Consider the following 27,587-nt stretch of genomic DNA (forward strand, 5'->3'; position numbering starts at 1 on the left):
ACGGCCACACACTGTACACACTCCAGATTCTCCTCCAATATCAGTCCCAAGGCAAGAATAATACAAGAATCTTCTGACGTGCGTATGCAGCCTTAGTGACATCTTGGTACACATTAAGAAATTTGGTCCATTGGGCCTGAACTGTTTACTTCATCTTTGCCTGGTGTACCTAGCCTAGGTATAGCCCAAAACTGAACAGGAAATTTAATTGGTTGAGTAAATTGATACAATTATTGAGGGCTTTACAGTGGGCACAAAGACATGGAAAAAATTGTATATGCTTTGTGCATTGCTCTGCACACTATAAAGCAACATTTATCAATGATTGCTACAGAACAGCTTGTACTATGCTCCTCTATAATACATGCTGCTATCACTACCATACTTTCTACAGGCAGGAAAGTACCTTAAAAAAATTGTCCCTGCTGTGTTCCCACTGCAAAAAAAAGTGTCTGGAAATCCCCCTAATACAGACAAATCAATATCAATACAAAGCTAGAAGACAAATGTTTCACATTCTACAAGGTGTCCGTCACCATGCATGTTTTCAGGGCCTGCAATATGCTTAGGGCTACGCAGGGTTGTAACGCTCTAGTTTCTAGGACATTTCACCACAATCTGGCAATCAACTAGAAAAGGTCAGAACAACACAGAAAATATTTAATTCTTTTATTTGTTTGAAGCATAAAACTTAAAAAAATCAATCGAATCAAATCACTAGACAAATCACAGGGATCAAAAAAAGCGTATTCATTCTTAATTCTGGTGGGCAGTCACATTATTTTATATTCTGCAAATCTTACCTGCACCCCTGGAACCTGTCGGCTTATATGCTGTTACATTCAACACAACTAAATCTAGGAATAATCCGCAGGACCTGATGAAATATATATAATCTTTCTTGGAGAGATTCCTACCAACTGGGCAGCCTTTGAAATTCAACAAATAAAGCTACGTACACACTTCCAATTATTATCGTTGTTAAACGAACGACGAACGATCCTGCACGATATCTACGAACGATCGTATAGCACCGATCCTGCACATACAGATAACGACACGATCGTTCGTAGATATTGTACACACAATAGATACGATCGTTTGAGCGATACAGGGAGTGACGTGCACGACAGGAAGTGAACGAACGTTCGTTCGTCACGCATGCTCAGACCATGGACGATCAACGAACGATCGTACACACGAACGATGGTCAACGATCGTCGTCCAATCCGATCCGCCGGTCCGGTCGTTCGTTTCCAACGACTTTCCTCGTTCGTCGGCGTCGTTGGTTACTTTTTTTACGAACGATTTTTGCCCAATCGATCGTTCGTCGTTCGTTCGTCGTTCATTTTGAACGATAAAAATTGGAAGTGTGTACGCAGCTTAAAATGTGGGGTATGCTTGTTGGGAGATCATTTTCTCCTTTTCAATATTGGTATTCTTACTGCAATAACATTTCCAACAGAATTTTATCCTTTGTAGATTAAGCAGAAAAATATTTGCTCCAATAGGCAGATCTAGGGCATATTTTATATGAAAAGCAACAAGGATATGATTTATTTTAGATTGAACCATTAGTAATTAGTAGTTAAAATTATGTAAACTAAGAGTTTAATAACTAGCATTTGGAAAAATAATAATGTACACCATTAAAAACTAACCCTGACAGTAAATATGCATGAACATGATTAAAAAAGCTCTCCGTGCACCTAATACAGTATGCTAATGCTTTGTCCATAGCAATGGCTCACCAAGAAGCAAAGACAAAGATGACAATTTTGTAAGACGTGCCTTCAGATTTAGGTCAGCAACAACATCAAACATAAATCCAGACAGGTTAGGAAAGTTAATATTTGATAGCTGATAGGAAATAAGTTTGAATTTCAGTTCCCAACATATTATTGCCTCGGCTCTCCTATACCCTTATAGCTGCAGTGTGAGAGTAACAAAGCAATGTCCTGAATAATGCAACCTCTACTGACTGCAACCCGCACCGCCTTTGAAGTATCCTCAAGGAACTTCAATACCAAAATCTCTCTACTCTATAACTATTTGATACTTTTTAATTATTTCCCCCCCCCCCCCCCATCATCAATAAAAGCCCTTCCCCTCCAACATGATGACTGCCACCACACATGACATGCATTGAAAGGTTGAAGCATAATATGTTGGTCTTGGGGTAAAGATGAGCTTTTAGGGAGCTGAAGGATAGCAATACTGGTGACTAGTTGTTTGTTTTCTGCCGGATGTTTTTTGTTTTATTGCTGTAAGGTAATCCTTCGACTCTGCTGCAGTGCACACAAAGCTTTTGACAATATTGTAAGCTCTTCTGTCCAGAGTCCTCTCCTCCTCCTGTCTCACTGTATCTGTCTGTCATTTGCACCCCCTATTTAATGTACAGTGCTGCATAATATGTTGGCGCTTTATAAATCATGTTTATTAATAATAATATTACATAATGTATATCACTGAATGCAAATATAAGAGCTTTCCACATGAAACAAAATGGTTCTAATGTAAAAAGACTTGTCCTGCTCACCCCTCTCTGCGCTATCTACAATTAGTATTGTAAGTGTGTTTATAAAATTTCCTGCATCCCACAGTTTAGCACATCCTGTATGACTTCTCATTGCTGTCGACAATTAGAAATATGCAGCCCTGGCGGCAGAACTTCTGGGGAAAAAATGAGAGCATAAGAGAAAATCTGGTAAACACATCAGAAGTGGAGGCTCTGCTTTCATTTTATAGTCAGCTGGATGGACCTCATTCTAATGAAACCAGTCTCTAATCATGGTAATAACTAATACAGTTATTTTTTCCAAATGTATTTATTATATTTTTTTAAATAAAATTTAAAAGCCCAGAAAAGTAACTTTTATAAATATACATATAAAATCTCTACCAATGACTCTGAATTTTGTTTTGGGTGTCAGGTGAAGCGTCAAGCAAAGGCTAGAAGTTAATGCCTGGTATAATAATGGTATTTAATAAAAAAACAAAATGTTGATGATGGTATATTTAGTCTAATTTGAAATATTAGGCATATATGTATGTATGTATATACAGTACGTTATAATTGTGTCCTCAACAGCACATTGACCTTCAGATCCTAAAAGTGCAAACTGGACGTGTTGCATTACATTTTGTATTTCAGCACCAATTTCATGGCATTTCCCTGGTAGAGACCATAGAAGTACAAACTGGCTCTATAAAGAATGTGCACAAGAAATGTCCACAGGCAGGACTTCTGTGGTCCTTGGGATAGACTACATAAGGTGGCACTGTCTTCACTTCTAGTGGGATTAGGTATAGCCATAGCACCTCTTATGGCCATCAATGTGTGTGTGTCTCAATAGGCCTGATTTATTAAAGCTCTCCAAGACTGGAGAGGATACACTTTCATCAGTGAAGCTGGGTGACCCATCAAACCTGGAATTAATCTGGTCCAGGACTGAAAACATTTATTAACAAATAGCAAATACAATCCAGATTTTCTGGTCCACCCAGCTTAACTGTTGAAAGTGTATCTTCTCCAGTCTTGGAGAGCTTTAATAAATCAGGGCCAATGTGTGTGTGATCTCACAAAAAGATGGTGCAGGCCAATGCTTCTGTTTGAATTCCACAATCAATAGGGCAGAACAGCATGTCAGATGTCCTAAGCAACTCTTTACTATGTCTAGGTCAGGGGTCTGCAACCTGCGGCTCCGGAGCCGCATGCGGCTCTTCAGCCTCCTTGTTGTGGCTCCCTTCGGCTGCCGCGGGGAGATCTCTGATGGGGGATCCCTGTGGAGGAGGGGGAATCCCTATCCGGTGTTCTAATGAAAAAAATCTACCAGTGAAATAAATCTACCACGGGGCGTGTACAAATGGGTGTGTACAATGACATCCAAAATATTAAAACTTTTAAAAGTTTATAAACTGTGTTATGTTTTGCGGCTCCAGACTATTTTTCTTTAGTGGAAGAGGAGGCAAAAGGCTCTTTTGGTAGTAAAGGTTGCTGACCCCTGGTCTAGGTGATAATGTCAGATGTAGTCATTGAGAGCAATGGTCCTTAGCCAAGCATATACCTAGGAACGTTAAGTCTGAAACATGTTATCTGGTAATACTGCATTAACGTGCTGTTGCATCTGACATCAATGCCGCCTTATTTTTATTTACCGGATAAATTAGGAGTACATAGCACACATTCCCGGGGACCACAATTTAGAAAAACTGTTCTGTATATACTTTGCATATCTTTGAATATGCATCTACCTTGAATATAATATGAAAACTGATTCTGAGGTTTGCACCTAGAAAATAAACAACATGCAAAGCAGCGGAGTGATAGCTATCAGATCAGGGCTGTGTGAAAATAAAACCCAACCACTGGAAATATCACAGTTGTCACAGTGCTGGAAGTCAGACACGGTGCTAGTAAAAATAAGCTGCAATGTTTAAAAAACTGTTTTCTCACTGGCATTACGGGAAACATCCCTCACATAACTACAAACATGTTTATAAGGAAGGACCTCTCTCTTGTTACCTGTCTCTGTTTCATACGCTTCACAAAAGGAAATAAGAACAATGGGCCAACAGTTTTATCTCTTTTTAGCTTTCTAAAGAAATCCACACAGAAACATATATTAATACTTCTACTCTCATTTCCTGAGTCTGGTAGATAATCAGACTTCCTAACTTTCTGGTTTCTGATTAAATCTTTTTTTAGGAATTGCCTCCATTGGTTTGCAATTTTATGAACTTACCTGTCATAGAGATAACTGGATCACATATGAACGTTTACTAACTGTATCAAACACACATATTTTATGTGTTTGGGAACATAAAGGCAACATTGCAAAAAGCTGTGGCAACAAATTACTTTTATAAGACTTTAAAACAAATAAATCCATGTTTAGCACTTCACTATGTTAGTAAGGGCCGGGCCATTTACGCTTCAGTACATTTTTTAGCACATTGAGGTATAATTGGGACAGAGACAGCAACTACCACGTTTTGTTTTACAAGGCTGAGAAGGTGTTAGAAGACCTGTCAAGATTTTTTTGTGCTCTGTGTCTTCTTATCCTGTAACAAACTATGTTTTTCATGTCCTAGTATTTCTGGATCAAAATTTGGGGTAAAATATCCCAATGAGGCACATGCAGGTTAACAGCCAGATAGAATCAGCTACTGAACACGCTACTTTCCGAAAGATTATCAAAGTGGAGTTTGGCATAAAATGCGAGACCTGATAAAAAGGTCCCTTAGGTCCTCCTGAAACATGTTTCCTTCTTCCTTTATAATATACTATTTTAATTAACAATATATGGCTTATCGGCCCTTGGGGTGGGGTGCCATCACTTCTAAATCTATTGGATTGCTTTTGACACAACCACCAATAAAGCCAGAAGTGCACGCTAGCCTCCTAACCCAAATCCCTTCTTACACTCTACATATTCCACTCTGTACGGGTTGGGTTAACACAGGGGTCTGCAGGTTATTTATGGGATGGGCGGGAGCACACTAGGCTGGACCCGCTCTAATGGCTCCACCCACCATCAGGGAACGCCCCCTGAAGTGAAATCCCTCTAATCCATATGCATTGTGAAGGAGAGGGATTTACTTTCCAGGGAGCTTTCCCTATTTACTGCGGTGGCGGACTATCAACGCCGGCAGCGGTAAATAGGGGGGCAACAGCAAGGAGGCGTCATCGGAGCTCTGGCGGCTCCGGTAGTTCCTAACGCCCCCTGGATAATCTGGCCGGCAACCCGGATCGGCCAGGGGTATTAGGCCGGAACAAACTACTGGAAATACTTCTCAAAAATTGTGTCCAAGTAAACCAAAAATTGTACAAATGGACAAATTCTAATTATAATCAGGTAGATACATAAATACAGACCTTGTATACAGGCAAAATCGTATACAAAATATCTGTCCAAATTTCCCTGTGCATTGCATTTTGAATTTAGCTGGTATGAAGATCAGCAGGAAGAACATTAGATGCCAGAGTATATTTCCCAGCACTGAAATACAGTAAAAGTATGTGTTGACATGAAGAGAAGAACTTGTAGTCACAGGAGGTAGGTGATTGCCAATTGTCTAACTTTAAATCTTTTACAAGAAACTAAAAGGCATGAGAGGATCTGGCTGTGTGAAAAGGTGCACAGCTACAGCCAAGTGCTGCTTTATAAAAGGGTTTTTGAATTTATTCAGTTCAGTACTAAAGGTTATACTCTTAATTTACACTAATTAACATGGTTTCTTGTGATTGCTAAGCATTTGTGTTATTCATTTTTGAGATTAGTTGAATTTTAAGAATGTAGAATATAGCCGTGCAACTGATGAAAATGGAAACATTTCAAAAATTTAAACAAAGCACTCAAAAAGTCTTAATAATATTAGTTCTATATTTAGAAGGGAAATTACAGTGATTACATTTGTAACATTTATAAGAAGTAAAACTGTTCCTAACCATTATAAAAAAATACTGTGAAATAATTATTTCAGGAAGTAACTGAAGGTAAAAGGCAAGTTTCCAACATTTTCAAAAGGTGATTTTTAGCTACGTGCATTTAACATAACCCGATATTATTTCTATCTTTAGAACGCATTTTTTAGGTTCTAGGGAAAGTACAGTGATTAGAATGATAACATTTTTAGAAAGTAAAACTGTTCCTAAACGTTTGAAAAAAAACCCCTGTGAAATAATACTTTCAGGAAGTATCAGCCTACAACAATAAATGCTCCCTTCCCATTAGGATTATTCATAGATCCATTATTCTTTCATATACACCTATATATAAGGGAGCTGTATCTGTTCTTTGGTCAGGTGATTACCTAACTCTTACAACCTGTTTCAATGTGGGAAGCAGATGGCTCTCTCCAGCATTACATTACATTCTAGGTCAGGAGAAGAGTTGGAGCAGTCTAGACCAGCAACTCAGCATGGAGCTAGTTGCAGCAACCCTAAACCCCCCTACTAACCCTACCTTTTGTAAAACATTTGCCTGCATATATTCATCTCTGGTATTGAAAGTAATGACTAAAGGCAACTATATACACACTGGGTGATGGTTAGGTGTTTACATCAGTTGTGATTAAAATGTCTGGGTGATAAGATTTCATAAGCCAGAAAAGAGGCAGCGCCTGGAATGTACTTATAGATTAATTGGGTTTAGTTATAAAAAAATATATCTTTATCCCTTACATACAGTAAATATTCTAAACACTATGCATTAAAAAAATAAAAATAATGTTGTTTATTTGAAAACTTTGTAAATATCTTTGTACATAAAGCCATATTTTGATCCACTTATCCAACTGATTGAGCCATATATGCCAATGACTAGAATAAAGCTTACAAAACAATAGGATTTCCGGGGAGTGAAACAAAAAAAATCTGGTCTGGGCTATCTAGGATAACAGTTTGGGAACAACAGTTTTTTTAAGTTATTTTAAGACAATGTACTTCTTTTTATAGGAATAACAAGATACCTACCTATAAACAATCTAAGGCAGTGTTTCTCAACCAGGGTTCCCCAGAAGTTGCTAGGGGATCCTTGAGCAATGAGCAATTTGTGGGTCTCAGTCAGATCAATTGACACCACTGATCTTTTAGTTATCTTTAAGGGTGACATTCTTCACACTGGCCAGCAATGCAATAGGCATTCTTCCTACTGACTACCATGATAATGTACTGTGAGTTGTGGATATAGTAATTATAGTACAAGTTCCCTAGGATTTTAGGATTATTTCAAGTGTTCCCCTATAATTAAAAGGTTGAGAAACACTGATCTAAGGTATGAATTGTAATGATGGATTCATGTTCATGCTTAGGTATGGTAACGGGAAATAAATACAAAAAAAAGTTTTCTATGGAATGTTCTAATGCAGGCATTTGTTTGCTCAGATTATTAATTGTAAATTATAGATTGTGCATACTAATTTACATAGTATGTTTGCAAAGCTGGCTCGTGTGACTACTGGATAAACAGAAACTGTTATGGTTAGTCATCAAGACATTTTCCATTAACTCCCAATCTCCAGGCTCAAACCGGCCTAAAATATGGCTGACACAAAGCCTTTCCAGTCCACACAATCTAAGGCAAATGTGAGATTTGATGCTGCATCATACAGACAACTATGTCCAGTCCTCTCATATGACCTTGCAAGGTCCTTAACAAGGAATATCAAACAGACTTTATGTAGAATCTCCTTAAATGTACACACATACAAAGCACCATGTAAACTGCACCTCAGTTTTTTGCTGGCCAATAAAGGAGAACTAAAGTTCTAAATGATCAGAGAAGTCATTATAGCAAAAAGGGACAGGTGATGTCTTCTGTAATAATCTCTCCTACCTGCCTGATAACTACGGGCGACAAGGCTGAGCTGCACATCAGCTTTGGTTGCCAGTATACCCGGCATTCCTGGGTTCCTCTGTACTTGCCGAAATGAATAAGCTTCTATCATCCCAGACCGGCCAATAAATTTGGCCAAAGATCAAGAAGAGGAAGCAAAGAAAGAAGATGGCAGCATCCTGTATGGGAACAGGGACAGGTGAGTAAGGCAGGGTTTAGTTCCATTTTAAAGTGTAACTCTTGCCTACAGCTTTTTCTTTTCATTTTATATAAAATAAGGAAGTTTCTTGATTGTATTGTAGCTGAACCACAAACTATATTTGTCCTAGATGACCACTGTCATTGGAACAAAAGGAAGAAAAGTTAGAATGAAAATCCTAACTTTTTTAGTTCTTACTGCAACAGCAGAGGAAACCTTCAAATAGGTATACCTGTTTTGGTGATAGTTTTGGAAAGATTTCCTGTGTTTTTGTAATAGGAATTGAAGTGATATCTCCCCAGTGAGGCACAGACACCGAATTAGGTTACAGAGTTTTTATTACAAAGGAGTTATTGAGGTTTTATATACAGTAGTCCCTATTCTATAAATAAAAAAATGTTGGCTAAAGATAGAGGGGCAGTTAGGGCTTGGTTATTTACAATTAAGCAAATAAGTTAATAATAATTAAGCTTGAGATATTAATAATATTAGTTTTAGTGCTTAGGCACAAGGACAATGCTAATGTGCATTTAGCCATTTTAAGTTTTTTGCCTGTAAAAGTCTTCATGTGTAAAGCCTCGCACAGACATCTAATAGACGTCAGATAATTGTTGCTGGAAATTATATTTTGTGATCATTTCCAGTGACAGATGAATGAATTAATGAATGCTGTACACATAGAGAGGGGAGAGGATGAGCGAGCCATGGCAGAATAATGAACAATGATGGAGGGCTCCTGTACATGTCAGATTTTCACCTGAATCGAGCATTACCTTCATATCAGGCTGAGATTGTTGTTGGACACCACCATCTTGTATGTGATATAAGCAACACCAACAAAGACTTAAGTGACACTCTATAGTGTTCATCTTTTCTCCCCTTCACACAATTGAAGGAACTCGATCAGTACAGAAAGCAATTAGGCACACCCTGAACATGGGAAGATCAGTGAGAACATTCAAAGATCTTTCTTCTTTGTCTTAGCACTACTGGTTCAGAGATGTCAAACAAAAGAAGTAGATCAAACAAAGTTATTTACTTAGATCTGCTAGAACAGAGGGCAGGGGAGACACCTGATAACTCAATAAAGAAAACATCTAACCCTCTCCAATGCTATCATATAGGGGTCCAACTTTATCAGCCTCACTTGTTATAGGAAAATAGTTTCATGAAAAATAATAAAATAGATACAAAACCAAAAAAAAACAAAGAAAAATAGGGAAGAACCCCATCCACCTTGCGCGCACACACATAAGACAGCAATCATGGCTACCTGGAATAAGAGAAATATTTTTAGGGACAAATATTTAGGGTGAACCCTAAACTGAGGATGGGTATTGGTTTTTGTGTTACCTGGGCGTTCAATACTTTTAAGCTTGGCATATTTACTATCTTTTCATTCAATGCAATCTTCTCTTTCATAAAATGGGAATCATGTTGTATTTCTTTGAACTGAAATAAATGTTTGCAAATTTATTTACTAAAAAGCTGACCAAAAATATTTGCAACTGACTTACTTACTTTAAAGGTTTTCTGCTTTTTTCAGGTCTAAAATCAATGTTTAAAATGTTTTCTTGTGCTTTTATGTGCAATATTTTAAGTTGGTAACAGGGGCTTTCTTTTAATTTTCCTATTAAAGAGTTTACATAATAACTTCTCTGACAGATATATGGTGGAATGTAGCCAGTAACTCCAATCCTGGACTCATCTGTAGTAAAAAAAAAATATTCCAAAATAAAAGCGAATCATGAGTATTACTAGCCAGATTCAAAGTGTTTTTACAGCAATTTTGAACAGCAATCCTTCAAAAACATTAAAAAGACAAAAGCACAATGGCTCCAGCTACTTGTAGCAGTCCACCAAGAGCATGTCTGGAGGTCTTTGAGTTCCTTGTCAACAGTTTTGATAACAGGAAGCTTTCTTTGACAAATTTCACAATGCCATGGTAGAATATGCATTCTGACAGTAAACTATGTAAAACAGTCAATAATTCCCAGAAAAAGAGATACCATTCTACATATGGAATTTAACAAATTCATGCTTTGTTCAGAAGTCATGTAACCACAGTTTACAAACTCAAAGCAAGTTTCTGTTCAGCTGGAAACTCAAAACTACTTGCCTATCAAAAATGAAACATTCCATTCTGCGTGATGTTTGCACATATTTTGTTGGTAGGGCTACATTTAGAGGGAATTCTTATTGAGGAAAATTTTGTTCTTAGAGGACATCACCTTAATAAACACATACTCAATAAACAATAGGTCCTTATCTTCTTCATATCTCTAAGTACCGTGGGGGGAAAAATCTCAATCCTGAGTTCCAGAATGAACTGTTCTTGGAAGGGTCATCTAAATAGAGAAACATGGGTAGTGGGGGCCCCTCAATACAAATATTTGGAGGTACTGAATGTACCTGTGTTTTTCCTAAAACATGGAGATCCTCTTTTGTCTACATACTATATTAATACTGCCCATGTATTGTGTGTAAACCAAGGTGGAAAAAAAGCATTTTAATCTGTAATGTGATGTGTAAAATGTTCGAAAGTAGTTACTCATTACACCTACATCTCCTAAAGCTGAAATTTTATTTGCACTGGTCTTCCACATATACTAATATAATTCTAAAAATGTTTCCATTTTCATTACATATTTGATTTTAGAACCAGTGACATCAACACTAAGAGCCTGATTTATTGAAGGTCTCCAAGGCTGGAGAGGATACATATTCTACAGTGAAGCTGGGTGATCCAGCAAACCTGGAATGCATTTCTTCAGAGTCATTTGCTATTTGCTAGCGAATATTTTGAATCCTGAACCAGATCCATTCAAGGTTTGCTGGATCACCTAGCTTCACTGATGAAAGTGTATCCTCTCCAGCCGTGAATAGCTTTAATAAATCAGGCCCTAAATCTCTGCAATACAAGTGTGTCATGGAGCTGAGGTAATACCCACATGTACCTCTCCATGGTTAAAAGAACTGGCATCCACTGAATAAATGGTGGGAGCTAGGGACAGTAAGTTTGGAGAGCAAAAAGCAATATGATTATGGGTATTCCTGTGTCAGCAGGCTCTACTGGACTTGCGGCTTCTAATGCGCTCTGTAAGAAGCTCACAGTGTGCAGTGAAATCAGATTGATCAATTTCAGTACAGAAGAGAAGCCCATACAACAGTGGACTGAGGGTAAAGCTGGAGTTCATTTATAAAACAGATATGTAGCCAAATTGTATTAGATAAATGTGAAATTGTATGGCACTGTCTGGTGTGTTTGTTTGAGGAGAGGCAAAAAGAGAATTAGGTAGTTAACAATCATGAACAGAGTAAAGGAAAATGTCCTGGGAAGATTTCCTCTCACTTTCTGTTGTTTCTCTAGAAAAAGTTATTAAGGAAAAAGAACCCAGTAGGGACATACAGTATGCAGCTGTCAAAATCTGACAGGGTATCCAATCGTTCTCTACTATACAATAGACTTTTGGCATCTATTGAACATCTAGGTGAACATGTTCTTTGGAAATGCAACGAGAATCATTTAATGTTATTACAGAGAGAAAGAATGGACTTTGTAGCTGACTTGACACATAAATCATCTTATCTTCTTCCCAAACATGTAAATTTAATTTCTTACAGATTTTCTCATTTCTTTTCATCTATCTTATATACTAATGTTACTCAGATCATGCATGGATTCTGTGTATCCTACCTGTACTCTGATCAATAATCTAGCTGTCATCAGATGGATCTGTGTACATAGCAATCACTTATAATTATTCTGCATTTTATACTTAACAATAGTTCTGATATTAGGACAGGCATAAAATTATTTTGCTAATTGCAAATAACCATAAATGACTGTTTTCCAATAGTATGAGACCATACATGAGTAACAGTGTCAGCATGGAACCTCAATTCCACCTTTCACATGCACACTGACAAAACCAACATCTCGTTGGGTGTAACTAGCTTTGTATGTGTATTTTCCAATCGCTCTCTCTCTCTCTAGTCTCTAGTTCCATAATTTTGCTGGTACCTAATAAAATTGATAATATCACAGTCTGGAGCTTATAGAGGTAGAGATCTATAAGTGTTTAAAATTAAGTTCATATAACCCCATAACAATGTAATAGCTGGTTTTCTATTATCAAAATTCTCAAAGAACTTTATTAAAATGTTCTCTGAAGATCCTGCGAATACACAATATGTTGGTTACTTTGTGGAAAAGCTTGGAAAACTCACTTCCTCGGAACTCTCTATAGTTCAGAAGTGTGGAATCCTTTCTATTGAAAGGAATACCTTGGTCAATGGAATACAGGCAGGTATAAAAACATTCTCTTAAAATGGTGTAATGGCATGGATATGGCTTGTTTTTTTTTTTTCTCTCCCTGGAATCACAATGTTAACATTTAGAAAGATAAATTAGGAGAGGTGATTTTTCTTTCATTTGTGGTTTGTAATGGTTGTTACTTTGCGTTTCCATTAAACATAATAGCAATATGTTGCATTTTAACCTCCTGAGGTCCCAATGCTGTGCCCAAAAAAATGCCCACATCTCTGTGGATTATCAGTTATGTCAGCTATAAAACTCTGTAATCTCAGTTAAAACTGAACTCTAAAACACTCAAGTGTTTAAACCCTTAAAGTGGGTTTCTTTTCCCATGTCGATAGCTTGTTTTATCTAGGGGATGACCAGAGCTGGGTAAAACTTACCGTACACCTCGCTCCTACAGCTGCTGGCACTCTCCTTCCCCTTCGCTAAACCACTCCACGCAGCAATGCTAGAACCTGCGCTGTCCCATCCGTCTGACCACTGACGTCAGCTCCTTTAATAAAAGTCTCTAAGCCTTGCAGTCTATGGGAATGTCCTGCCTACAAAGTGGAGTTTCGGGAAGGGAAGAAGAGTGCCAGAAGATGCAGATGGGAAGGGTAAGTTTTACTTCAGTTCTATTATCCCCTAGTAGAAATAAGCTATATATCCTAGTAGTGGCAAGGTGGACCCACTACAAAAAAAGTTGTAAAGCTTTAAAGTAATCTAATAAACCACCTAAGAAAATACAGCAGTGAAAAAAAACTGTTATCAGAAATCAGCCAATATTATTGTTCACACATAAATAAAAGAAGCTAATTCATCATTATATATTGTGATCAAATCATTTGTCTATATCAATCAATATCTATTGGTGATATAAACAATAAAATTGTAGTTTCTGTAATATCTTAGCAACTGGGGATAATCTAAAGTTTATTAAATTGCACTGATTTTATTTTAGAATCTTTTTCTATTTAATTACTTCTGCATTTGTATAATATTATATAAGTTCTATAACAGCTGTTTTAAAAAAAAAGTCAGCATGTGTAAATGCCAAAAGCCGCAGCAAACTGTTAGTCATTACTGTGTAAATAGAGACCAATCAGCAAAGAAAGCTTCCAAGGAAAAAATTCAACAACTGTAGCTCTCTATATATAAAAAACAAAGTACCAAAAACTTGTCAAAGGTTTATCTGGTATAGAGTAAGGCATTGTATTCACCTTAAGCACTTGTCAGGCTCCTCTTCATCTTGGACACTGAATTCTGTCTGTACCATCTCCTGTTTCAGTTCACCGATCTCTGTGGCAATGGTGTCAATGAGCTGGGGAAGGGCAAAACACACTGACGTTAGTTGGTTGGAGAGGCGTGTTAGAAGGCAGGTTTGGTCACTTGTGAACAGGCAACAGTGAGTGCATATCTGTACGCCCTGAACTTCCCGTATCAGACAAGAGGATGAATCAGCGAGGCACAGAGGATGCAGCAAAGTAAACAGTTCATTTTATACAATACATATACAAAACTACACTTGCTCCCCCGTCTAAACAATAACTAAATTATGTCAGCTAAAGGTAATATAATGAAAAACAATGTGTAAAGTTAAATAGGTAGAGTTTTGCAGTTCTTAGCAATGTTTTAGTAACTTTGCATGGAATCAAATTCAAAAATTTTAGATATAAAAACACACAAATATACTATATGAAGGTCTATCACGCAGGAATTTTTTTTTTAAGCAGTTTCTAAAACTCTAAATTCTTAATGATTCCAGTACAAGAAATCCATTTTGTAATAATTTTGCCAAAAAAAACAAAAAAATAAAACAAAAAGGCAAAAACAAAATTAATGGTTCGATGGTTAAATGGGAAATTCTATAATGTTTTTTTTAATCTTTTACATTTTTAATAGATTAGACGTTACTTTTAATAAGAACATGTATTCTGTTGAAAAACTGTACCATTGGAAAGGTAAAAATCAGCTTGGTAAGAGATTCAGTGGGCCCATATTCTCATTAGTGGTTCTGCACCTAACAACCAGAACAGAAGACAGGCCTGCTGATTCCATTGACAACCAGACAGTTACCTAGCCAATGGTTATAACAATGGCCGACAAAGTGCTTAACAAACCAATGTTTAAATCATGGTAAAGTCTTTAAAGCAGCATCAAAATTACAAGCACTAAGGTTTCATCAGATTTGTTCCCATACACAGCCCTAGTTGACATACACATTAAAAAAAACCTGCTCCTGGCTGTATGTAGCTGTGCTCCTCAGACACAAAAGAAAGATGAACAGATTTCTTTGATACTCCTTGACAGATCTACCAACCCACAACCACTCCAAGAATATGTTATGAGATAGAATATAATTTGCACACATCATATAATTGCTAGCTAGTGAGACATCAGCAAGGCATAAGAAAACACAACTTCCTTTCTATAAAAAAAAATAAACACAAGCTACAATTAGCTGGAACGATGGCGAAATCTGTCTCATGCTGAGTTATTAGTTTGTGATGGTTAACAGCATGAGAGGAACTTTGGAAGACTCCAAACAGCATCAACACTAGTATCAGCCAATGAGCATATTTCTGCAAGAAGAATACAACGATGGTGCCAGTCACCTATCATGTATGAAGGTGTTCTTCATTGACAAGACTTGCAGAACAAAAATGCTGAACTTAGAACAGCTGATTTTGTGTTTAGCTGCTCATTTTGTGACACGGCTTGTCACTTCCAGCCCACAACTGCATGAGATCAGGTTGATGCTTCCCAATATTGGAGAGTGAATGGGTGCATCAACCTAATGATATGTAGAAGTTACTACTTTGGGCATCACTGTTTAATATTGCAGAGCTAAAAACATAAACTTGAAACCTTAAACAAGCATATGTCAGGTCAAAAAAATATAATTAAAGCGTACCTAAACTCAACATTTTTACATAGAAGGATAGACAACCCTTCCACATACTGTAAAAATGTTGGTGGTTTCTTTTTTTTTTTTTAAGCGCAACCCCCCTTTTTTTAATGGGAGTGCAAAGCCTTCCGGGATACCTACCTCACACATCCCAGAAGGCTCTGGTTGCTCCTTCTGCACATGCCCTGACCTTGGGCATGCGCAGAAGGGGCATTGTTGCCACATGCGTAGTGAGATTGGCTCTCTTTTTTTCCCCCTTCACAGCGACTACGTCGTTTGATCTCGCACCTGCGCAGTGTGAGATCGGTGACGAGAAAGAAGACCGGAAGAGAAGGCGGAAGATGGCGGTGCCTGGCGGTTCTTCTGCGCCGGGATGAGGAGGAATACCAGGACAACACAGGACCGGATGGTCGGAAGGACCAGCGCCATGAAGGGACCTGCAGGATTAAAGGTAAGTGTAATTTTTTTGTTTTTAGTTTTGTTCCGCTTTACAGTAAAACTAAAGTCTCACTTTAAAAACTGGCAACTAGGCAATGGTTTATTACAGAAATGGACAGGCAATGTCCCTTCTGCAATGACTGTTCCTATGTGCCTGATCACTTGACCAGTGTGTTGTGTTTGCTGCTAAGAATGCCCAGCTTCTCTTGCCCGTGCTGAAACTGAATTAACTCCTGCGCAGGAGTTTTGTCACACCGGCCCAGCCATTCAAGATAGCCGAAGATCAGAATGCAGAAGAGAAGAAGGAAGAAGTCTGCAATGGAATGGGGACAGGTGAGTAATAAAGGGTTTAGTTCCGCTTTAAACACATGCACATTTACCCACGTTTTGTCTGTTTACAAAATACTGCAAGTACAAAAAAAAAAAAAACCTTATGAAATTCTGGAAATCCAGTGAGCTTGTTACTTGTTCTCTCTGCATCCACTGCACTAAAATGACATGAAGTCTCAACCCTGGATAACATATCCACATTATAATATGGAAAACAGTGGAGAATACAGAAAGGGCTGACAGCAATGCTTGGGACCCAAAGCTAATCCTCCATGAATACTGTGCAGTACCTGCCACCAAATACCTTATTCAAGGATTATTGAAAATGAAGCCTTCGTGTGGACATCCATTAACAGTCAAGCTGCTATAAATATTAATGATATGTTTGAGTTAAAACGCCCAAGGAATAATCAAAAAAGTTTCTGAATCCTTGCAAAACAAAAGCATTCTTACATCTCCAAGATAAATGTATACATTTGATTCAGTTATCATTCTGACAGATAATTCCTAGCCCTGTATTTATAAATAGGATGCAGCACAATGTGAGGAGTGGGGATGAGTACATCCTGTCTCCAAAGTTAGGTATTGTAATTTCAGTCCCCTTCCTAAGGCCATTTCCCTTTCTGTACACTAAGGGAAATTCAGTGCCAGTTTTAGGATTGCTTTGGACTAACTGCAAATACTGCAAAGAAAAAAGAGAAATGCAGTGTACATATAAGATAAGAAAACTGTAATACACTGTTTTAGGCCTAGAACACATGGGCAGATCAGCTGCAATTTTCTAATTGACTGACCAAACCAATTGATTGATCAAAAATCCTGTATATGTAAAAAGTTATACCCTCCCAATCCCCCCCCTGAAAAAAAACAAATAAACTTTTGATTATTTGATACACACTGTGTATTTTGATTAATATTTATCTGCATGTCCAATCTGTTCACATCCCTTTGAAACCCAAAAAACAGTCTCTTATAAGATGCTGCTGGGTTTCCGTCCTAGTCACTTTAGACTAATCGTTTTAGATTACCCTTAGGTACACAGCATTCTTTATTCAAATAAAGTATTATTACTATTTTTTTTAAACATTTTTTATTTAAGGTTTTCCAACAAAAGGGAAAGGGGAGGGATGTAGAGAAGGAAAGGGAATTTAGAGGTAGAGGGGAGGGATACATTACAGCAAAGGCTTTAAACAATTGAAAATACAACAGTACAGGGTACAAAATATAAAATTGTTTAAAATAGTGCAACAATTCTAAAAAGAAAAGGGGAAAACAAAATTAAGTAAGAAAAATTAATATTCCACTTATGTAACTGTATGGGATCAAGTTGTTCCCAATACCTGTATCTCGTCATGAGATGTCTGGAAAACAAGTAACAATGAAAGGGAAAGCAATGTTAGAGTAACAAACTAAATCTTGGAGAAGTGTCAATGTGGCCCTGAAAAGCGTGTCTCCCACCTTGTGATAGTACCAAGAGGTCGGGGGGGGGGAGGGGGGGTTAGGATGAGAACGGGAGAGGAGTGTGCAAGAAGTAGTGTTGCTATTGGTTAAGATGATGATGGTGATGGGCCCAGGTTTATTCTGCCGACAGAAGAAATTGAGACAAGTAAAACCACGTAGTCAAGTCAAGTCTTCCATGTGGTGGATCTTGTTGACCCTTAAAGTATTATTTTACCTACAACTTACTGATTGCCAATGTACATTTAGCTGTGGATAAAATAATTTCTAGCAAAGTGTTTGGTGAAGCTAAAAAATAATTTGAAGGCCACTTTGCGGTTGAGAAAGGCTGGTCTAGGTAATAATATATTTGGGCCTGTCCATTTTCTGTACAACATGCCCACCACAAGTCTGCTTTCAAGTTCATTCCAGCTCTGCCACCACCATATCACATATTAAAACTGTGTAACAATATGTTGCTATGTTTGTGTTTCTCATAAAACAGTGTGAGACATGGCAGAGTTATGCTTTACATCCTTCCAGATACTTCCTGCTACTGTACAGATTGTCTTTGGAAATGGGCCAAACATAAAATATTAAAACTGGATGAATCTGCTCTTTTTAGAATTGAGAATAATGAACGGATGTAGATGTGATCTTGCCAAAAATTTAGAAGAACATGATTTCACAATATGCACATCAGTAAAACCACTGTATTTAGTTTCTTTATTAGGAACAGAGAACTACTTGCTGTATGGCTTGTATATAATATGGCGGACCATAAACAGAAAACTTCCCACTGGCCTGCCTGTGTTTGTTCTTCACTGCAGCCCCAACTTTTATCCAGGACCACCATGACATCTATGCTGTGGTTCATGCTTTGTAATAGGGCGTTCCATCATTCAGGTATATGATAAAGAGGTTGAAAGTTGTATCATGGTAAAATTTAGACTGCAAGAATGATTACAGTTTTCTTGTTTTGACTTATCCGACTTTTTTTCACTTATACCACAACAATTCTCTATGTATTATAAACTATGCAAAAGCAGAAAATTAAAAGTAACCTTCACAATACCCATGCTTTGTGTTGTGGTGCAATGCAGTTGCAGTGTGCTTACATTATGTAAATTCAATGGCATTCAATAATATTATTATTTTTTATATTATTATTACACAGGATTTATATAGCGCCAACATATTACGCAGTGTTGTATATTAAATGGGGGTTGCAAATGACAGACAGATACAGTAAAAACAATGAAACAGAAAGATACGACCCTGCTCCAAAGAGCTTACAATCTAAGAGGAGGGGGGTGTAGCACACAATAGGAGGGGGGACAGCACAGTATGAATAACACAAGTGTTTTGTATTGGCAAGAATCTAGTGACACACAATCTATCACAGTATAGGGGTTAGAACTTAACATATCTTCATAATACTGTTATTCTGGCACCCGTTTTCACTGCTGCCAATGTACATATCATGCTGGTAAGCACCATATGGACTTGACCGGCCAATTTTTCTATCGGCTAGTAGTTTTCTGAGACCGGTCCTTCCCAAGAAAAACACCAGTCAATGGGAAAAATGGCAGGCACAACTAACCTATATCAATAATTACTTATTCACTCTTCATATAACAACGCAATGTGGTACACAAGTATGTCGGTACTACCGCAAGTTACTGCAAAGCATAGGTGTCAGTAGGCACTTATTCTTATATTTCTCTACTCTCCCAAAACCTTTTTAGTGTTCCCTGTTGGGCACTGCAAAGCCCCCATTCAGAAGTTTTTCAGTCTGGTGTCTTCTACACATGTATGGAAGAATATGGAAAGGCAATGTATTGTGTATCCCAGACCGATGGAGGCTTCTTTGTAGGAAAGAATTGAGATTACAAGAAAGGGAGGCTGGAAGGGAGACTTCTGTAGGTTGCACAGTAAGGATCATACAGAAGTCAGAACAGGTAAGGGGAGTTGATAGCAAGGGGAGGGGAACATTTAAAGCATAATCCTTTAAAGGAGTTGCTATCTAATGGCCAAGCTTAAAAAAAAGCCTAAAAACTTTGTACTAACTAAACAGCAGGATGTTCTTTTACAGTGGTTTAGAGAAGATCCAAATCCAATCACACATAACCTTTAACGTTCATACAGGTGGAGAAAATCTGCCGCAAGCTGGAGAACGGACAAAATCAGTTTATTTACATATTTTTACATTACCATATTACATTACATATTACATATTACATTACATATTACATTACCATATATACGCTGCCCCAAGCCTGTGGGAGCAAGGTTATGATCTGTGGTTGCTTTAGCTAGCCAGTTCTAGGTTCAGCAACATAACGTGAGCAAAAAAATTAGGTCAACCGACTCCCTGAATATACCTTGACCAGGTTTTTTTTACCAATGGAATTTTGATTCCCTCATATGCACAGGCAAATTCTAAGATAACAATGTGTGAATTAATAATTTTCACACCTGGATTGTCCTCCACTGAGTCCAGGCCTTAAAGAACCATTGAGAATCTTTGGAATGCACTGGAATAGACTATACACAATTGGCCGACTTTCCCATTATCAATACAAGAAATTGTCAAACAATTAATGCACCTCTAAATAGAAACAAATGTGACATTGTATGTGTTGATGATGAAATGGTTTGGCAGTGCAAAGAAATATTAGGGTATGTATGTTTTTGGAGAGGCAAGAAAGTGTAATTTGTTTTTCTTGTATAGATAATCACTAAACAAATTAACATTAGCTTTAAAGTGAATGTCAGGTGAAAAAAAAACAAGACTATATAAGTACATAAAATACTGTAGAGTGCACCTTTACCTCTTCTGTACTGTACATAGCTTCCTGGAAACATCATAGCACCCTGCTTGGTGATGGGTACACGTCAATCCGAACAACTTCCCAATGAATACCATGTGAAGCTGACAGTATAGGAGAGGAGTATGTACAATTGTACTGAATGTGAATGTCTGAATGTAAGGCTGGAGTTCAGTTTAAAAAAAAATCCTAAGTAACAGTAATGTTAAAACAATTGATATTTGAATATTCCTCTGCTATGATCTTCATATTAGAGGAGTAACTAGAAATCACATGGCGAATATGAACAAAGAATAACAAAAGGAAGTAAAACTCAAATAAATATGCTGAATTATTTCTATTGACATAGAAAGTTTGTTTATGTCTAAGTTCATTGTGAATTGGCTCTTGATTTATTTTCCTAACCTTTTCTTTCTAGAACAGTCTTTCCTTTATACTGTAACAAAGACACAATACGTTTTGTAATATGTTTCATTTGCTGTTTCTTTTACAAAACACTTTACAAAATGTATATGCATTAGTAAATGTTTCTATAACAATAATCAAGATGCGGGTGAATAGGATCACAATCAACAAAAACAAAAAATAAATAAATTCAGAGAATGAAAATTGTCATTCTCATAATAAAAAAGTCACCTCATATTGATGATCAATAGAAAAGAGATCCTAACATGTTGTTGGTGTTTAGAAGAGGAGTGCCTACTTACATGGGCGACTAGTGGAAGAGTCCCCTAAAATTGGCGGTCAGTGGCACATGTGCTCCCTTAAATCAGAGGTCAGATGAACAAATGACCCCATACGATGATGGTGAGTGTAGGGCCCCCTTACACTGATGGTTGAGTAATAGAATAACATGCTATACTGGTGGTCAGCGGGAAGAATGTCATTACATTTGTGATCATTGTACTCTCCTCCTTTTATTAAGGGTCACGGGTCCCAAGCTGTTGGCGCTAATAGGTGACATTTGTGCTGGAGCTAGGCACAATCCGATGGAATTTCAATTTCAATTCAATTTCAACAATTCTTCCACTGCTCAAAGAACCTCTTTACGTTAAACAAAAGGTACCAACCAGATTCTTTTCACCTGTCTGCATAGAATATGATTTTCAAAAATATATTTATGCTAACTTTTAATAAATGACTATAGGCAGGACTAAGGAAGTGATAAAGCAGTAACTTGATATCGGAATATGAATAAAAGTGAAGAAATTTTAGCTGGTACTTCCCTCGTAGAGGCCACATTAAGGCTTCATACACACTTTACCACTGCAGTAACATAAAACAATGCTTTACTTGCATTTATGCAATGCAGAGTGATGTCAGTAATAGTACATGGACTTTTTAATGCATTCTGGTGTGTTGGACAGCATTTTTTTTAAATAGGCTGCTTTAACACAGTGCATAATAAGGCATGGTATAACACAGGCCAGAAAGTAAATAAAAAAAAACAAAACCAAGCTTTAACCCAGAGATTTTCCCTGCAGCAAATTTCCTGCTGCTAAATCTACTCAGACCCTATCCAGACTTTAACCCTCATCTTCCAAGCCAAGGTCATTGATGTCCAATCCTAACCTGTGACTGACATCTCTCGTCATTCTGCTTTTTTGTTCCTATCAGTATGCTTCTTTTCAGCACTCTTGTTGTGAGCATGAACTAATTGGCTCCTTCTGCTTCTTCCTCCGACACTTCATCTTTGCTGTACATGGACCACAAAATTCTGCTTGATAACATATTGATACTTACAATTATTGCATCTAAAAATACTTTAAATTATATATGATTTATTGAGTTCACAGAGTTGTATTATTGGTTTATTTTACATCTGCCTTTAGTTCAGCTTTAGAAGCCCTATTTCGTGGAGAAATCTGAGCTGCAAATGACAGCAAATGCAACCAGCAACACAGTTAGCACTTCATGGCTTTATGCAGATGCTATGGGTTCCTTTGCTACACAGAAAGCTGTGACAGATGCATGTGTATCAGTCACTGAAGGTCATCATGATATCTGATTAATTTTTATAAAGTTAAATTGATAGTCCTATGTAGAAAATGCTGTTATGCCCTCTACCTCCCCAGTGCTCCGTGCTTGCATTTACAGTCATGCAAATGACAAGCACCCCCTTTCAGATATACACTGCAGATACCGAGAGGTAAGGAGATATGTCCTGGCCAGATGTACATGAATTGATGACAACACTGGGTATTTTCTGGTGTTTTCCACATGGAACAGTCATTTTTGGACACCATGCACAACAGGTGAGACAGAAAAGTGGATGTAAGGTTATACAAATGAAGTAAATATATGGTACAATACCTACATGACTAAAAATCACAAGTGTTAAAAAAAAAAACAGGAAAACAAGATAAAAAAAAGTATAACTTCTACAAAGGCAATTTTTAGCTGCAATTTTATACTGAATCATCAAGGTCCTATAAAGGAACTTTGTGGCAGGCAGATGTCTCAAATATGCTGTCCAAGCAGAAGCACAAACCAACCAACAAGACTAAGGACAGACAACAAAGTGGTTGGGTACAGAAGAGAAACGAAATCATCTTACTTCCCTTTGAAAACAGAAAACACAGGAAGCCTGGTACACCCAACAAGATTAAGGAAAAGTCTCATCAAAAGATGTACATTAAAACGTTTGGGCCAAAAAACACTTCAAGGAGGAGACCAAGCCAAACTGTTTACTTCAATAAACACACAAGGGTTCTGTAAGGGAGGCCTAGTCCCAGTATATTAGGAGAAATGCGCACATATACTATGCACAAATAGTGTGTATCCATGTCCTTAAGGTGGTTTGCTTCATTGCAAGAGAATGTTAGCCTGCATATCTCACAGAATGTGAGTGTTGGCACCAAACTGCCTATATAAAAAAGAACGCTGCATGGAGAGATTGCTACGTGGTCAACATCCAGTTCCAGTAGACCTAACCTACTGTTCTTCCTTTAGTTGTACTATTCACTTCTCCTTGAGTTGCTCCTGGACCTTTGTCACCTAGAACTTCCATGTATAGAAATATATATATACTTACTTAGAGGACTGAGTGCAACTTTTGTTCATGTTTTTTGATTCTAGGTGATCCAATTCTCCGAGTTTCAGCATACAGTGACAGGGTCACTTTAAAAGACTTCCTTAAGCTGCGTACACACGTGCAATTTTTGTCGTTGGAAAGGATCTTTCACGATCCTTTCCAACGACAAAGGACTACACGATGCATGAACGGTGCTGTACATACAGCACCGTTCTGCTCTATGGAGAGGGGAGGGGAAGAGCGACGGAGCGGCACCCTGCTGCGCGCTCTCCCCCTTCCCTTTCATTAGGATCGGTCATCGTTCATGGTCCGTGGATCCGCCAGGACGGTCGTTCGGACGATGGACGCAGCCGACTGTACACACACCGATGCCGATTATCGGGCGATAAAAATCTGACGTGTGTACGCAGCTTTAGGCTGCACTCCATACAATATATGACCTCTAAAAACAAAAAGGTGCTTCTAGTGGCCAACCAGATGGTGCTGTTTCAGTTCCAATACATACATAAAGTTACCAGCCCTCCTAACTTTATTGTAAACTTAAGGTTCACCCTAAGTTCAGTTATCTAACTCTTTGTTTCTGTGTTTTACTAATCTACATTTCAGATAAAGGTTATCCAATCACAATTCTTCTGTCTAATGTTTCTCACTATGGTATACTAAAATAATCACCCACCTCTGACTAAGATGGATGAGAGGGGTATTTTATTTGTAATGTGAGCAGCAAAGCATGCAGGGCGTGATACCATCATCCTCCTGTGCACAGTCATGTCCTCAGATGATCTGCCGAACTTTCAGCATGCACCCGGGAATATTTCCCTACACAACAAAGGAATATACTCTTGGCAGTTCAGGCTGAAGCTGCGAAACCTTTGAAGCCACTTAGAAAAAAAATAATGTTTATTGTAAAATAATTGCCTAGAGCATCAAACTTGCCAAATCTAAACGGCTGTGAAGTCGTGTGTCATGTTTTTTTTTTAATGCATGTGTTGAAATTTGCTAAAACACACTGGCAGGATTTAAATCAGTTGGTTTATTTTGAATACAGAAGTGAAAGTATAATTTATGATTCTGGTTTAAAGGAAGAACAAGTCTCTACGTTTAACAATAAAGCTGAATGGTTCCATATACCCTCATTTTTTACCAATAAGGATCCCTGACTTAGGACTCTAGAATCAGATGCTTACACAATGAGACTGAGATGCTCCTAGTGCTATGTGCTGAAATCATGAACAGTAAAATGACAACACGGAGCTGTCCTGATGAGTTATGGTTCAATTTAGACTAAAAATCCAAAATGCTGTAATGTTGGCATTCTCACTTTATTGCCAAAGGGACAAGTGAAAAGCACCGCAGCAAGGAGAACAGGTATTTTGGATGTATGTTCATGGGACAGTTGTTAAAGTAGTGCTCCAATCATGTGAAAGGAAGATAGAAGTAAAAAGGAAAACACCTTATTCATTCAATAGGTTACAGAGTTCTGGGTTGGCAAATTTTCTCAAAAAAACAGGTAGCGCCTGGCTCCATGTGCAGCCCACAAGGATGACTGATATTATGCAAAGGTATTATCACACCACTGAGATTTGCAAACTTTAAGCAGAAATCAATTTGTTTTTCTTTTATATGCACTGCCAAACAAATTGTAAAAAGAAAAAATGCAGTTTTTAAAGCAAATTTGACTTTTCAGGGCTGTCCCCTGCAGGCACTTCACTCCCATGTCTTGCTACCAGTCCTCTTCTTGACAAAAACAAAGCCAGTGTAATTTATTCAACTTCCCAGCACCCAACCCATAAGAAATACACCAACCTTGAGAGATATCTTGCCTGGGCTCACAGAAGAAAAATTGAAGAAAGACACTGATGTCACCACAGCATGTAGGACCTCCCTAAGTCAAACAAGATGAGAAAGGATCCAAGGAAGTCCAATCTCTGGCAAGAAGACCGTTGTAAGGTTTATCTCAGCTACTATGCAGTATACTTAAGCTACGTACACACGTCAGATTTTTATCGCCCGATAATCGGCATCGGCCAATTATCGGGCGAAAATCTGCCGTGTGTACAGTCGGTGTCGTCCATCGTAATGAAAGTGAAGGGGAGAGCACGCAGCAGGGTGCCGCTCCGTCGCTCTCCCCCTCTCCATAGAGCATGAACGGTGCTGTATGTACAGCACCGTTCATGCATCGTGCAATCCCTTGTCGTTGGAAAGGATCGTGAAAGATCCTTTCCAACGACAAAAATTGGCAGTGTGTACGCAGCTTAAGGCGCACAGCCATTCAACAATCAAGCAGAACCCCCAAATATGCAAGAAAACATACGTCTGGACAACATTAAAAACCCTGAGACGAGGTGCCATGGAAAATTTTGGCCAACTTGTAAAGTAAGTGGTAAAAAAGCAACAGACGTTTATAATCTCTTAGATTGTAAGCTCTTTTGGGCAGAGTTTTCTCCTCCTCCTGTGTCATTATTTGTATCTGTCTGTCATTTGCTACCCCTATTTAATGTACAGCGCTGCATAATGTGTTGGTGCTATAAAAATACTGTTTATTATTATTTTTAAATTTTAATCATAATACTTAGTTTCTTAAGCCAAATGTTTTGTGAACAAGACTTATGCTACGTACACACATCAGATGTTTCTCGTCCGATTATCACTTCAGGGCTGATATTGGACAAGAATCTGACATGTGTACAGCATTTATCCGATGACGTTCATGGATCCGTCCTGGCAGATCTATGAATGACTGCAATACAAGTGAAGGGGAGAGAGCGCAGCGGGGTGCCTCTGGCTTGTTCTCTCCCCTCCCCTTTCCATATAGCAGAACGGTGCTGTATGTACATTGCTTGTTAATGCATCTACGTAGCCTTATTTGTCAGACAAATTTGCCACCATATCTGCTCCCCAAAAGGGGAACCCACAATCTTTTTCCCTTGAAGAGGAATATTTTGAAAAGAAAAGGCTGAATGGGCATAGTTGCAAAAAAAAAAAAAAAAAAAAAAAAAAAAACCCCAGCTACAGGGATCAATACTGCAATTTGGCTCTGATTTAATAAAGCTCTCCAAGGCTGGAGAGAATACACTTTCATCAGTGAAGCTGGGTGATCCAGCAAACCTGAAATGGATTTCTTAATATTTGTTAGCAAATGTTTTCAATCCTGGACCAGATCCATTCCAGGTTTGCTGGATCACCCAACTTCTCTGATGAAAGTGTATCCTCCCCAGCCTTGGAGAGCTTTAATAAATCATGGCCTCAGTCTCAAAGAGAATAAAGAATGCCAGAGAGATGGAGGACAGAGTTAACTTAGTAATGTATCTTTTATCCTTTGTAGGTAACACAAAAAATCCCAGAGGGCAAATGATGGGTATCCCTTAAGTACTGCAAAGTTTGAAAACCAGATTAGGTATAAAAATAAAATGAAGCTTGGTAAGATTCACTTCTCCCCAAGTGAAAAAAGGAACCAGGAAAAAATGACAGGTTTTCTAAGTAGGATTGTAATAGGAAAATATTTTTTTACTCTTTTACTGGACTATTCATTTTATTTTTATTTTTTGCTGTAAAATCCATAGAGTAATGCAGAACTGAGCTGTTTTTGCAATCTGTACAACTAGGGGTTTATTGCTAAACATTTGTCACCTGCAGCCTGTAAATTACCCAATTAAATTCCTCGCATCGTTTACCTCTCCGCTTATAGCACGTGAAGTAAACACAGACTTGGGTGGAAATTCCTCCTTTAGTAAATGAGTTCCCGTGCACGAATTACAGCTTCAGCCTAGA

General features: G+C 37.9%; 1 protein-coding gene across 2 annotated transcripts in view; it reads right to left on the minus strand.

Moving 5' to 3' along the window:
- RIN2 (Ras and Rab interactor 2) overlaps positions 1-27,587 on the minus strand; it is a 109,900-nt gene that overhangs the window by 48,639 nt on the left and 33,674 nt on the right. For both annotated transcript variants that reach the window (XM_072409410.1, XM_072409412.1), the window contains exon 3: positions 14,059-14,159. In XM_072409410.1, coding sequence (XP_072265511.1) covers positions 14,059-14,159 — 101 coding nt within the window. The remainder of the gene's footprint in view (positions 1-14,058; positions 14,160-27,587) is intronic.

Source organism: Pyxicephalus adspersus, chromosome 4 (assembly GCF_032062135.1).
Source record: "Pyxicephalus adspersus chromosome 4, UCB_Pads_2.0, whole genome shotgun sequence".
Classification (NCBI taxonomy): domain Eukaryota; kingdom Metazoa; phylum Chordata; class Amphibia; order Anura; family Pyxicephalidae; genus Pyxicephalus; species Pyxicephalus adspersus.